This window comes from Equus quagga, chromosome 5 (genome assembly GCF_021613505.1).
Source record: "Equus quagga isolate Etosha38 chromosome 5, UCLA_HA_Equagga_1.0, whole genome shotgun sequence".
Taxonomy (NCBI): Eukaryota; Metazoa; Chordata; class Mammalia; order Perissodactyla; family Equidae; genus Equus; species Equus quagga.
In genome coordinates, this window is record NC_060271.1 from 37,166,552 (window position 1) to 37,181,891 (window position 15,340).

Below are 15,340 nucleotides of genomic sequence, written 5' to 3' on the forward strand. Positions count from 1 at the left end.
CCTTAGATTAGTGTAAGGAAGTACATACACCATTTTAAAAAACAGGGGCCGGGCTGGAGGTGTGGTGGTGAAGTTCATGCACTCCACTTTGGCAGCCTGGGGTTCACGGGTCCGGATCCCAGGCACAAATCCACACATCACTCATCAAGCCACGCTGTGGTGGTGTCCCCACATACAAAATAGAGGAAGATTGAAACCGATATTAGCTCAGTGACAATCTTCCTCAAGCAAAAAGAGGAAGACTGGCAACAGACAGCTCAGGGCCAATCTTCCTCACCAAAAATAAAAAAGAAAGAAAGAAAGGGAGGAAGGAAGGAAAAAAAAATTAACTGTAATGTAATTTAAAACTATTTGAAAGTTTTCATATACCACTTAAGTCTTGACCCAGAAAGGCTATTTTTGATTGATCATAACTGGTTAGCACGATGATGCATTGCAAAGTACCTGATACATCAATGTTTTGTATGATGGCTACACAGTACTTCCAGGTATTAAACTCTTTTATAATCCAACTGACCATTAACATACATACTTTTCATATCATCATAGCATTCCAGTGACCTTTATGTGTTATGAAGAATGACAGCTATAACAAGATTTCTTAAACTGAAAAGACCTTAGAAATCTTATAATCCAACCCACTCAATTTACAGGAGAAATTTTTTTTAAGATTGGCACCTGAGCTAAAATCTGTTGCCAATCTTTTTTTTTCTTCTTCTTCTTCTTCTCCCAAAGTTCCCCAGGACGTAGTTGTATATTCTAGTTGTGGGTCCTTCTAGGGACGCTGCCTCAGCATGGCCTGATGAGCAGCACCGTGCTCAGGATCCAAACCGGCGAAACCCAGAGCTGCCAAAGCGGAGCAGGCAAACTTAACCACTTGGCCACAGGGCCAGCTCCTATGGGCAAAATCAAATGTGCCCACTTTAGATAATAAATGTGTTACTGAAGAGTTCAAGTGTCTTACTTTATACATAGCATCACATACTAACTGAATTTTAGGAGCTCTCTAGCAACTTGAGATTTTTGCAATCTTTGTTTTCTTTGATTAAAGCTGAGCCCACCTATCTAATAGAAGTCAGTATCTATTATGGTATTTAATTCTAACTATGGATGTGCCTGAAATTTATTTCATTGAAAGAATTCAAGCTGACTAAAAGGAACAACTTTAAAAATCTAAACATTCCATGATTTCTAGGATAAGACTGGGGAGGGGTAATGTAAAAACAGAAAAAAATCTCCACAATAAAACAGCAGTTCTAGTTATTAAGTGTACAATATGAAAAAAAGGTGGGAAAAGAAGCTATTCATAGGACACTATCGTTTCGTTTTCTAGTCAAAGTTTTTTGGTGATTTCAACTTTGTCACCTCAACCTTTTTATATCAAAGCTAAAATTAATACTTACATATGCTGCTAGCATTCTACTCTTAATAGTGTGTCTAAACCAATGGTTTGCCAAGGTCTGCTTTGAGTCTGGTGAAATCTATATAAACCCTTTCTCACAATAATACTAGTAAGTCAATAAAATAAAATCTACAAAATTACAAAGAAAACCAATCGTATTGAAATATAATAATCAAAATATCTAAGAACAGGTCCACATATGAACATACAGGAAACACAGAGGACAAAAGCCATGTTAACCACGTGTATACCACAGGACAAGAATGTAATCAGGAAAATGCACACTGTGAGAAACTCTACAGAACAATCAACCTAATTTCCAACAAATTAAGTTGAAGGAGAGAGAAAGATTAAACCGATAGATTAAAAAAGACTTAAATAGGTGCTGGCCCCATGGCTGAGTGGTTAAGTTCACATGCTCTGCTTTGATGGCCCAGGGTTTCGCCAGTTTGAATCCTGGGGGCGGACATGGCACCGCTTGTCAGGCCAGGCTGAGGTGGCATCCCACGTGACACAACTAGAAAGACACATAACTAAAAATACACGCCTATGTACCAGGGGGCTTTGGGAGAAAAAGGAAAAATAAAATCTTTAAAAAAAATTTTAAAAACTTAAATAGTCCAAATGTCCATCAATAAGTAAATAAACAAAGTGTGGTATCTTGACTGTGGTGGTGGTGATTAAGAGGACACCTACATTTTTCAAAATTCAACAAATTCTATACCGAAAAGAGGTACATTATATGCAAATTGTACCTAATTTAAAAATATATATATATATATCATCAATCACAATTTATGTACATATTTAGAGCCTGAGTTAAAAAAAGATTCTTAAAACAACTACAGGGCTGGCCCAGTGGTGTAGTGGTTAAGTTCACACACTGCTTTGGTGGCCCGGGGTTCACAGGTTAGGATTGTGGGTGCAGACCTACACACCGCTCATCAAGCCACGCTGTGGCAGTGTCCCACATACAAGTGGAGGAAGACTGGCACAGACGTTAGCTCAGCAACAGTCTTTCTCAAGCAAATACAGGAAGAATGGCACAGACGTTAGTTCAGTAAAAGATTTTCTCAAGCAAAAAGAGGAAGACTGGCAACAGATGTCAGCTCAGAGCCAATCTTCCTCACCAAAACAAAGAAAGAAAGAAAACAAGTACACAAACTTGAATACTGACTGGGTATTTGAAATAGGGATATACCACAGTATTGTTAAACAGTCCTTATCTTCTAGAGAGAAATAGTGAAATATTTATGAATAGGAGCCAGCCTGGTGGTACAGCAGTTCACATATTCTGCTTTGGCAGCCCAGGGTTTGCTGGTTCAGATCCCAGGTGTGGACTTACACACTGCTTATCAAGCCATGCTGTGGCAGGCGTCCCACATACAAAATAGAGAAAGATGGGAACGGGTATTAGCTCAGGGCCATCTTTCTCAGCAAAAAGAAGAGGATTGGCAGCAGATATTAGCTCAGGGCTAATCTTCCTCAAAAAAAAGAAAAGAAAAGAAAAGAAATATTTATGAATAAAATGAGATGTCTGGAATCAACTTCAAAATTATACAAACTCCAACATTCTGGAGCTTGTGCCAAGGAATAAGGGGTCTTAATTCACTAAGGAACTCCTTAGTTGGGGGCCAAGAGTAGTGTAAAAGGAGAAAAAAAGAAATAAAATTGAGTGTAGCCACTATGGAAAACAGTATGGAGGTTCCTCAAAATGACCATATGATTCAGCAATTCCACTTCTGAGAATTTATCTCAAGAAAAGGAAAACATTAACTCGAAAAGATATATGCATCCCCATGTCTACTGCAGCATTATTTACAATAGCCAAGATATGGGAACAACCTAAGTGTCCACTGATTGATGAATCGATGAAGAAGATGTGGTGTGTGTGTGTGTGTGTGTGTGTATATATATATATATATATACACACACACAACGGAATATTATTCAGCCATAGAAAAGAAGGAAATCGGGGCAGTTAAGTGCACACGTTCCAGTTCTTGGTGGCCCGGGGTTTGCCGGTTCAGATCCCGGGTGCGGACATGGCACCACTTGGCAAAAGCCATGCTCTGGGAGGCGTCCCACATATAAAGTAGAGGAAGATGGGCATGGATGAAGCTCAGGGCCAGTCTTCCTCGGCAAAAAGCGGAGGATTGGTAGTAGTTAGCTCAGAGCTCATCTTCCTCAAAAAAAAAGAAAAGAAGGAAATTTTGCCATTTGAGACAACATGGATGGACCTTGAAGGTATTCTGCTAAGTGAAGTAAGTCAAACAGAAAAAGACAAATACTGTACGATCTCACTTATATGTAGATCCTAAAAGAAAAAAGAAAAACAAGCTCATAGATACAGAGAACAGATTGGTGGTTGTCAGAGTGGGGGGTGGACATAACGGGTGACAGGGGATCAAAAGGTGTAAAGGTGCAGTTATCAAATAAGTCAGTTATAGGGTGTAACACACTGCATGGTGACTATAGTTACTAACACTGGATTGCACGTTTGAAAGTTGCTAAGAGAATAAACTTAAAAGTCCTCATGACAAGAAGAAAAATTTTTTTGTAACTATGTATGGTGAAATGTTAACTAAACTTATTGTGATCATTTTGCAATATAATATATACAAATATTAAATCATTATGTTATACCTGGAGCTAATATAATGTTATATGTCAATGATCGCTCAATAAAAAAAGTAAATTAAAAAAAAAGAAAGAAAAAAGGTTGAGGTCAACAAGGTTTGGGGGGAGGCAGCGCCAGGGCAAAATTTTGCTGAGATACTACAGAAAACAGGTGACTGACACCCAAATAAATGGAGCAATGATGATTCCTAATATTACTCCTAAGAAATAAACTCCCTTCTCACTACCCCCTCTTCTGTGCGACTCAGCACATAATAAAGCTCAGACTGACAGAATGATTAAGCTCACATCACAAAGTCAGTGGTAGAAATAGAACCAAAACTAAAACTTTAAGAATGGGGTAGCTCTAAATCTGCTTAAAACTGCCAGCAGAAGCAGGTAACTCATCCATCCACAAGTTGTCTCCTAAGAGAGAAAAAACTGACGGCAAAAACATGCAGTCACTCCTAGTCCCACCTTCTTTCCCTTCCCTTGTCACTACCTCCACTCCCTAAATGCTGGCTTCCAAAGGAGAGAGTAGTTGACAGGGAGGGAATTCGATGCAGAGGCGGCAGGGGCAACGCACCCAGAGATGGCAGAGGCAGGGAGGCAGAATGGTTGGGATATTAGTTACACTGAGAACATAACATTGGACAAATAAGTAAATATACTGAGAATAACGGGGGGTTTCTCACCTTCTGAGGATTTACAAACACGGAAATGGGGATGTTAGAAAGAATCCTCATGTACTAGGATACGTATGAACCCACAGTTTTTAAACATGACATAGATGTACATGTATTGTGTACATATAAACATACATACATACATGTGTACACACATAACACACATCTTCTTAGCTGTGTAGGGATGGGCAAACTGAGTACTCAGATCTTGGTTTCCCAACCCACACTAAAAGGAACCAGGGCTTCTTGGAGAAAGGGCTGATTCCAGGACTGGGGCAGGGAAAGTACAAGATGAGCCGCTGTTGTGCCAGAAATAAAAAAATGCTTAAAGAATGAGGAGGAGATATCAAAAGGACACAACAGCCAGTTTGAAGGAGCTCCAACTCGTCAAATCTAGGACAATTTGGTATCAAAATAAGTAAGTCTTGGACTAAAACCCATTGAAAAAATAGGAATCATGAGTGTTTTATGTATTTATGTAAAGTTCTTACCTACAGTAGAATAAATGTAGAAGGAACTGTAGTAATAGACAATCATTTGGTAACAATCACAGCGGTATATAATAGAGGCAAGAGTTATGAATGGATGCTAAGGCTAGTGAGTGTAGGCTTGCTGATGAAGAGACTATCAGCATAATATTAGAAGAAGGAAAATGGTGAAGACACTAACCTGACTAGGTGGTCAAAGTTAACATCACCAGTAGTGGAATGGAGCGATACTGTTTTTGCCTCCTTATATGACACTCTGAGAAGGGCATAGAATCACTTCTGTGGCATTCCTGCCAAGAATGCATGACCTGATCTGGTCATGAAGTAATACTGAACAGACCCAGGTGGAGAGTCATCCTCAAGAATGAAAGACCTATGCTCTTTAATACTATCAGGTACATGAGAATTAGAATAAGACTGAAAAACTGTCCAGACTGATGAGACATGACAACCAAAGGTAACATGTGGTACTGGATAGGACCCTAGACCAAAAAGGAAAAAGAGACCTTGTTGGGATGGCTGGCATCACTTGAATGAGCGCTATGGATTGGGCAGTAGTGTTGAACCAATGCTGATTTCCTACCTGGGAAGACTATATGGTGCAATGCAAGAGAGCGTCCTTTGGGGAGGTATACACTAGAGCACTTAGGGGTGATACGATACCACGCCACAAAAAGACAAGAGAGGGTAACAGAGAAAATGTGGTAAAATGTTAACAACTGGGGAATTGGGGTGAAGGGGATGTTGGAATTCTTTGGACTGTTCCTGAACTATTTCAAAATAAATTTTAAATGAAAAAAGTAAGACAAGAAAGAGAGAAGTGGATCTAGGTGTGGACAGGCCTTCATTCTGGTACATCAAATGCCATCTTTTCAAAGAGGCCTTCCTCATCACCCCCACCCCCAATACTCTCTATCTCCTTCTTTGCTTTATTTTTCCTCATAAGGCAGGACAGGTCATGGGTGATGGTTGTTGGGGCTGAATGATGGGTACATCAGATTCATTTACTATTTTTCTACTTTTGTGTATGCTCAATTCTCCAAGGTAGAATTTTAAAAACATCTGCAACACACATCAACCGTATGATAATATATGGTAATATATATGTGTCTTTATTAATGCATTAAATAAAAGTATCTAGCAGCAGGTTTAATAACTACTGTAACTTCCAAGCTGTTATGAGCATAAATGAGATATGTGCAACAACCATAATGTAAAATATGAAAATACATCTGATCTGTGTTGGCAGTGAAATCAGAGGTATACTATTCATACTACTATCTTGATACTACCACGATACTACAATCTTATAATTACTAAACTCTGGCAAGAGGTTAATGAAAATAAAGATATAGCTTCCTATACCAGTTTAAGTACCTCCTCCTAAACTCTGGTCTAAATGGTAATAGTTTTCATTGAATATTCTAACATCCTTTTAGTTTAATTAAGTAATAAACTTTTAAAATCTTCTTTCTTTCAATCCAAAGTGATTTAAATAATCTTGAATGCAAGAGACTTGACTGCAGACAGTATAGTTTTTAAAGATTTATGGCTGAGACAAAAAAACTACCATCTACCAATTTATTGATTTATAAAAGACAATCACTATATGCCAAATGTAGTCTTGTAAAATATAGAATATTCTTAATAAGAATACAGATGTCTTAGTTTTTAAATCAAAGGAATAAAATGATGAGATGAAGGTTAAAGAAATCACTGACTCAATTTTAAGAATCAAAGAAACTATAAATGTATTATATGCCAAAGTACATATACTGTGTGTAAACGTGATAGGAATGTAACAAAGTCAATACAAGGTATAATCAGAAAATGATCATTTCATTTGTCAATGTTCTCAAGTAATCCAAACTCAGTATCTAATACATAGACACAAGGACATATACATACCCCTAGAGTTTAATGCTGGCCTAAAAATCTAGCACCATGTATACAGGACAAGTAATATTAAGTATTTCCCACTTGAATTTTCCCACAAATATTCCCTAACTGTAGGAATTGAAGCAGTTCCTTATATTATATAATAAAAATCTTTAAATATGCTAGACGTCAATTCATCTCTATACTCAAAATAAAATCCTAAGTAATTAAATCCAAGAATTCACAAAATTTAAGTTAAAGTTTTATAGAGACATTCCATTGTAGATTTTTAAGATGTTTATAATTTTCAACTTGGCAGACATAGACACATGTACAGGGAAAAATCTGAATATTACAATACTGTAAAATTATATCAAGATACAATTTCACTGCAAAGCATATTTCCACACACTAAAAGCCAACTAGACAGCAAACAAAAATTAGATGGTTTCTAATAAAATGATTAAACATGTTTCCACAATAGATTATGCTTTCATTCAAAATATGAGTAGCTGTAAGGTAAGTAATAATAATAAATAATGAAAACAAAGAGTATAGGTTAGAAATTTAACTACAGAAAAATGTTACTTTATTTAGTCTCCTTGTTCAACCAGTTAATGTATATCTGTTTCAAGGTGCTGAACAATATTTTTTTCAAATTGTCCAATAATGAAATTCAGGAAGCCAATTTTAATGAATATATACACTCAAGGTATTTTCAGACTACAATGTTTGTCTGTTTTGTTTTGTTTGTTTTTTGCTGAGGAAGACTGGCCCTGAGCTAACATCTGTAGCAATCTTCCTCTATTTTGTATGTTGGACACCGCCACAGCATGGCTTGATGAGCAGTGTGTAGGTCCATGCCCCGGGTCCAAACCCCAGGCCACATAGCAGAGTGCGTGAACTTAACCCCTATGCCGCCAGGCTGGCCCCAAGACTAGAATGTTTAAATACTGTGGACTAGTTAACTACAGCTCAAACGCTACAGATTCTTAAAAGTAAAAGCAGAGAAATATATAGTCTCCAATTGTTATGCTGGTTTTCACAACATTCAAATATCTTTTAAAAGTTAAGCAAAATTTCAAACTAAGGAGAAAGTAAGACTTGAATGACTATTTGGAAAAACTTTCACATTACCACTATCTTTATAACTTCTATATAAATCTTCCCAAAGCATTAGTGCTCACAGGATTAAAAATGTCTCATAAATCAAGCCCAAAATATCTTCATAAATATAACAAACCACCCAATGCCTGAGCAATCAAGAGTCCACAAGAAAGGTAGTTGGGAAAAGATGTCCTCTACACAAGTCAAATGCCATCATTTTTCCTGGCACTGAGCCCTAAGTTTTCTTCCAATCTGCCAGAGGCATTCTACTCAGGAAATAAAACACAACATATTAAGTGTTCTGTATTAACTTTTTAACGTTATTTCTCAAGATACTCTGAAATTTCTTAATTTTATTTTTAAAATGTGCAGAAGCCTATCATGAAAATAGATATCCAAAATGACAATATTCAAAACCAGAGGTGTTTCCACATAGAAACTGGCTAGGCTCAAAAGAAGAAAGATGTAGCAGTGACGTAGGCTGAGTCAAATTTGCTTAAGTCTAAAAATATCTCTAGTTATGGAATCTGTACTGACAAGGAATTCTTCCATAATATTTTATATTATGTCCCAGAAGTACAGATATCCAATGTTTAAATACTGTGGACTAGTTAACTACAGCTCAAACGCTACAGATTCTTAAAAGTAAAAGCAGAGAAATATATAGTCTCCAATTGTTATGCATACAATGTATATTCCAGCTATTTAAACTCAGGAAAAACATCGTGATAAGACATTCAAAATTAGCAAATACAAAATACATCTTTAATTGGGTCTCATCCTTTGACAAAATTTTTACATGAGCTGCTACCTTGCTCAACCTCAGCATTTTTAACCTATTCTCTAAAACTGAGGGATGGTTGGGAAGAACTTGAATATGTGATTTACTTAAAACCTGAAAATGATATAGACTTTCATATCCTTTAAAAGGTTCTATTTATTTGCTCATTCTAATTCAGGGAGTCGCCTTTGCACACACCTCTCTCCTTACAACTAAAAGACAGCAACCAATTGTTGTATTACTCCTCCCTTCCCCCTTCAACCCAGCTAACATACAAAGGAAAGGACTTTCTCTATTGTGCAAATGCAGTCCCTGCAATGAACCTTTGTTAACTAAAATCTGATTCAGAAATCATCTTCATTTAATTTTTTTCAACTAGCATACTGAAAGCTGTAAAAATAATGAACACAATAGATGTATTCTTATTGAAATAAGGGAAAGCCAAATTTTGAAACTGCTCTGCTTACGTTTTAAAGGTTTGGTCTTTCTTTGGCACGGAGGGAAAAAAGCCAAATCAGCATCCTTCCTTCAATCTATTTTATACCAAAAACTGATCGAAATATAAACAAACAAAGAATTGGCTCTGGCTCTCTTTCCTCCCCGCCCCGCCAAATGCCCCTAAACACCCTGCTCCCAAAGCCATTTGGTTTAATCTTTTTTTTAAAACCCAAACACTTACAACAAAGCGTAATCACTGTTACAGGAATATTCATTTTGAAAACGTTTTATGTAATGTATTCCCAGCGTACACCTCTTAATCCTGTAAAACAGTTATTAGTTAATGTTGTAATCAGCTAGGGAAAAGGGTAAATGTAGGCACTTTAACCTCAGTTTTAACACACGTACTGCACGGTTTTTCTCATTCTGATCTCTAGAAGACACCAGAAGTGAATATCCTCAAATTTTCTTGCAGGGCTATTATTCTGGTACAATTACCCTTTTATCCCTTTCAATTAAATTATCCAGATTTAGTTCCCCTCCCGGTAGCAATCACACATTTTCCAAAACGTTCTCTACAACAAGGATAAAGGCCTTGAATTCCTCCAAACAAGGTACATTTAGCTCCACAGCTGGATCAGCAAGAACATTTCTTGTACACGTTGAAGGGTAAACAAGAGACTAGAAATAGAGCTTACCTTTTGAGGGATGAGGGTGGGAAGGGGAGGATGGGAACTGGGAATCCCAGGGTCAGGGGTGAAAGAGAGATTTTTCTCCGAAAACCTTTTACACTTTTTAAACCCATATGAATGCACGACCTATTCAAAGACCTAAATAAATTTGTTTAAATTTTAAGTCGTTTTTAAACTAAAACAGTTTCAAGGACACAGTCTGTTTAGTTTTAAAATAATCTTTTATCAGTCGCATCTGCTTTTGCTCTGCGATAGGTAAGACACTCCTTTGAACGCAGTGGCGAGCAACGTGCGAACTAAGCCCTCTTCAACACGGCAGCGCTCCTCCAGCCCGCCGCTTCCCTCGGCGGCTCGCCTCCTCCGCCCCCTCCTCCCTCCGTGCATTCTGAGATCTGCTCTGCTGATTCCCACATAAAGTGGGTCCTGGCCGCCATTTTAGAAAGTCATTCACACAAGCCGGACCGCAGCACCATCCACTTAAAAACCTTCCCAAACTCCCTTGGATGATTTCCTCGTTTCCTCCCCCAACCCTTCATCTGGCAGAGGGATCACACTCGCCGCGATAGGCATGCAAAGTCTCCGGAATCTGCCTAATACAAAATGACACGTCTGGCCACAGAACACCGAGGAGCAAAGCGAATGCTGCAATGCACGTGTTTGCACGTCGGCGCACACGAATTTCCCAGGCGGAGCCCTCCAGAGAAAATCCACAGGGAGATAAAAGTGAGCACAGCTAACTGGCTTTTCCACTCCAATAATCTGCACCTACGTGATTTTCCACCAAAACACTGAAGATATTGGGGGAAGGGGGCGTGCAGCAGCGCCAGGGAGAAAGAGTTCCCATCTGCTTCCCAGCCGAGCCCGAGCCCTCGCCTCTCACAGGAGGCAGAGACGGGCTCTCGCCGGCCTTCCCCCCGCCTGGTTCCGCAGCGCGACGTAGTAAACACCGGGAGAGTCCCTGGAAGCGCGCCTCCCCCAGCCCCGCCGCGGACGGCGGTAGCAGGTTATGAATGGCCTCGCTATTCCCGGCTCCTTTCACACGCGGACACGCGCAGACGCGCGCTCCAGCGGCGAAGATTTAATGCCCAGGAACAGCAGCCTCCGACAGGCGAGGATCCTCCATTTGGAAGCCAGAGCGGAGCTCCGCCGCTTCCATTTCCTCATCCGAGCTGCTCCCGGCGAGCGACGCAATCGACTTTTCCCATGGTGACTCACTAATGAGGGCGCTCCCTAATTCCCTTCCCTCACTGGACAGGCAGAGGAACCCAGAATAAACCACACTGAAACCCGCGCAGGGTCCTGAACGTCGGGGGAAACAGTGATTTTCGAGGACAGTCATGGATGTGCTACAGTCCCCCTCAATCTGCACCAGGCCAAGTCACTCGTCCTTTTCAGATTTATGCCGAGCACACGCTCAGCTGTAGCGCTGACATTTCGCAGAGAACGCGGGCGCTGAGTAAGATGTATCAAGAACGACACTTATTCCTGTAGTTCTTACACAAAAAATGTTGGGGAAGTTTTTTAGAAAGCGACATCTTCCACCCCGAAAAGCCTCGCCCGTCTCCGCGCCGACGGCAGAGCGCCGGGCGGGAGGGAGGCGCGGCGCGGGCCGCTGCGGGAGGGCCGCCGCACGTCGCAGGGTCCGCAGGGTCCTCCGCCCCGGCGCGGGGGCCGCGGGAAGGCCAGGCAGCGCGAACGGGCGCACCGCCTTGTTTCAGACACCATCCTCTACCCGACCGCGCAAAACGAGGAAAAAAGCAAAAACCGCGCGCTGGCCGTTTCCCTCCAGCGTCTAGGCTGGGAGCCTTCCGTGAGGGCTCCCTGGAACCCAGCGGCGTCCTCCCCGCTCCGGGACGTCCCCCCAGCACCTACCGGGACCGCTGCTTGTGTACAGCCTCCCCTTCCGCACCAACCCCTCTCTAGCCGAGACATCTCCACGCGTCCGCCGGGCGAGGAGCGGACTCCGGAGCGGCCGCGGGGCGGGGTAGGGGTCGGGGTCGGGTCCCGGCCGCCGCCGCTCGGTCCGGCGTGTCGCGCAAGGACGCGACCCCGCGGCTGCCGCGCCGGCGTGAGGCACCCTCCCGGCGCTGGCTTCGCGGAGACCGAGCCGCAGCCGCCTCCTCCCCGGGAAGGGCGAGGGCGGCCGGACCCGCTCCGCTGAGGCCGGGCGCCGCGACGCGGACCGAGGGCGGCGGGCAGCCCGCGCTCCCCGCACCCGCCCGCGGGGCTGGCCCGGGTCCCCGCACCAGTCCAGCGCACGGGGAGGGGCCGGCAACGGGCCGGGGCGGGCAGCGGCGCCCGAGGAGAGCGCGGCCGGGTCTCGTGTCACTCACCGTTTGAAATGCTCGATGATCTTCTCTTCCCGCACATTCTCCGGTAAGTTGCCCACCCAGAGGTGCCTGGTTTCCCGGACCATGCTGGGCGGCGCGCCGGCGACCGCTAGTGCGGGCTCCCCCTCGCCGGCTTCGTACGAGCCCGTCAGCACCGGGAGGCGGGCGCCGAGGCGGCGGCGGCGGCGGCTGCGGCGGTGGCGTCGGCAGCGGCGGCGGCTCCTCCGGCTCCCCCCCGTGCAGAGACCATCCCTCTCCCCCAGGTTCTGACTCTCGGGACTCGCAGCTCCGCTCTGCCGCCACCACACACCCGAAGCCGACCCTCGCGCTCCGGCGGCGCATGCGCCCGGGCGGCGGCGGGCGGGGGAGCGGGGAGGAGGGGCGAGCGGGACCTGGGCGGCAGCGACTACGACTGAGCTGGCGCTGTGGCAGCCGAACGCTTCCCACCGGCGCGCGCGGCCCGCCTCCCTCGCCGCGGGCGCGCGCGCGTCCGCCCGCCCGCCGGGGCCGAGACGCCGAGTTCCTCCCAGCCGGCGCGCAGGCGCGCGGAGGACGGAGGAACGCGGGGCCGGGGAGGAACGCTCGCGCGCTCGGTCACGGTGCGCAGGCGCGCAGCCTCACGGGGAGCCGGCCGCGGGGCGGGCGCTCAGTCAAGCCCCGGGCGCCGAGCGTGCAGAGGCAGGCACGGCCTCCAGCCGCCGGAGCCGGGGTCCTGGGTGCTGGCCTGGCAGGAGAAAAGAGAGAAAGAGGGTTGGTCTTGACACGGCTGCGTGTCAAAGCGGCTGCCGAGGCCTCCCTCCTAGAAGCCGGGACCTCCTCCCCTGCTCCCCCTTCGGCCAGCTCCCGGCCGTTTCCGGGCACTTGGATCCCCGCCTGCTTGGGAAAGTGTCAGAGGCCGCCCTTCTCGCCGCCCAGCTAAGCAGTGACGGCTTCAGAGACCCATCCCTCCCAAGGGTCATTAGCTTGTAACGTTAAGCAACTTTATTTTATGCAGGATCTTGCTGATCGTTACGGTATAGCAGGAATAGGACCGAGATGGGAGGGTTTCATGTCTAATACTGTTCTCCTCAGAGGATTTGCTATAAATTAACATTTGCGTAGAGGAAGGGATTAGACCTCCAGCCTTTCCAGGACTAAGGGCTTTTAAAGCCTACAGTGGAACTTTTTTTTTACAGAACCCCCGGAAAACCCGACAAAGTTAAGGCGACTGAGTCCAGAAAAATTGAATTGTTTAGAATGGTCAGCAACTCAACTTTCCTTTCCATATTTTATCTTCAGAAGTAAAATACCAGAGGTGTGGTGCGTCAGGTACAGAGAAGATCTTAAATGTGTGGTCTCGTTCACTGTTTCCTTAAAAAAGCCAACTTATCATCAAACTATGCTATTTTGAGTTGGAAAATATGCTCACCATAAACAATGGCACTAACACCTGGCGTTACCTGTGCATGATTAAATTCTTTTGTTCCACAGACAGCAAAGCTCCGAGTAGTTTTTTCAAGAACAAAAAGTATTGTGAAATTGATTCCTCAGTTGAAGTAAAAAGCAAATCAACCTATATTCAGATGTAGGATTGGCCTTTTTACATTTGGCCATTTCTCTGTAACAATTATCATGCGAGGAATGTCAGACGGCCAGCACACTATTACCTAAACCCAAGAACTGTGTAGTTTTGTATACGTGGCTGCTGTCAAGTGTTGCACTGACGCGCATTTTTCCATGAAGCGTGAATTTCAATATAAGCAACCACAATTTGAAACACATTTTAAAATATGATGTAAATTACTCACTTAAAACCTGATAGGCTCTGAAATAGCTGAATCCTCTTGGGAAAGACCAAAGTGTCACCATGAAAAACAGAAGAGGCTCAGCTCAATTGCATTAAAAGGGGCAACTGACAAGAAGAGGATTCAGAAAACAGCATCTTGAAGCTAGAGAAATAAAGGGCATATCTCACCTTGAATGCAGCCTTCAGTTAAAATCATGCTGAAGAAAAATTCATGGGCTGAAAAAAAAAGGGGGGCCTTTTAGAAGCAAAATCATTAGAAGAGAGACTAGAGTAATTATTAAATATGATATTTTGTATCCATCTATGACTTCCACAGGACAATAAAAGAATAACCTAGAACAAAATAAGAACCAATTAAGATGTGTTTATAATAATTTCTCCTTGGCACAAGAATAAGAGGACATTAAATGAAAATAAAAAGCAGCACATTTACCAACTGAAAATTTTTTTTTTAATGTAGTTATTAAGCTTAGAGTAGCCTAAAGGTCCTGTTACAGCAGTGCTGTTTCCCCAGGTAAAAAGCAGAGTAGAGGGGCTGGCGCCGTGGCCCAGTGGTCAAGTTCACGCGCTCCACTGCAGGCGGCCCAGTGTTTCGTTGGTTCGAATCCTGGGTGCCGACATGGCACTGCTCATCAGACCACACTGAGGCAGCATCCCACATGCCACAACTAGAAGGACCCACAACGAAATATACAACTATGTACCGGGGAGCTTTGAGGAGAAAAATAAAATCTTAAAAAAAAAAAAAAAGCAGAGTAGATACTTAATTTGAAATGGGCAAAGTAGTTTACAAATACTTTCAAGCCCCTCACCTTTTGGGAAGTAGTGGAGGAGGAACTGTGGTGAAAGGTTATTAACATACAAATTGTTAAGTAAAGTTAAGTTAAAGTTCTCCCAAAGAGCTTTAGGGATCACAGTTTATCAAAAAGATTAGGAGCAAATGTCAAATTATGATAATATCATTTATCATCTTACCAGAGATTTATCAAACAACTGAGAAACAGTCTCCATTTAACAATGTAAAGAACAGTTAGCAAAATCTCATTAAACATCACTTGATAGCTACCTCATACTCAGATTCTCTTGAAGTGTTAGTTTTATCAAAATACCTGTTTTCAGAATTAAGGGCACCA

The 15,340-nt window shown here is 43.2% G+C and overlaps 1 protein-coding gene across 2 annotated transcripts in view; it reads right to left on the bottom strand.

The window, feature by feature from the left end:
• SPEN (spen family transcriptional repressor) overlaps nucleotides 1–12,551 on the bottom strand; it is an 81,139-nt gene extending 68,588 nt beyond the window's left edge. For both annotated transcript variants that reach the window (XM_046660875.1, XM_046660873.1), the window contains exon 1: nucleotides 12,425–12,551. In XM_046660875.1, coding sequence (XP_046516831.1) covers nucleotides 12,425–12,507 — 83 coding nt within the window. In that variant the 5' untranslated portion in view covers nucleotides 12,508–12,551. The remainder of the gene's footprint in view (nucleotides 1–12,424) is intronic.
• Nucleotides 12,552–15,340: the final 2,789 nt, after the last annotated feature.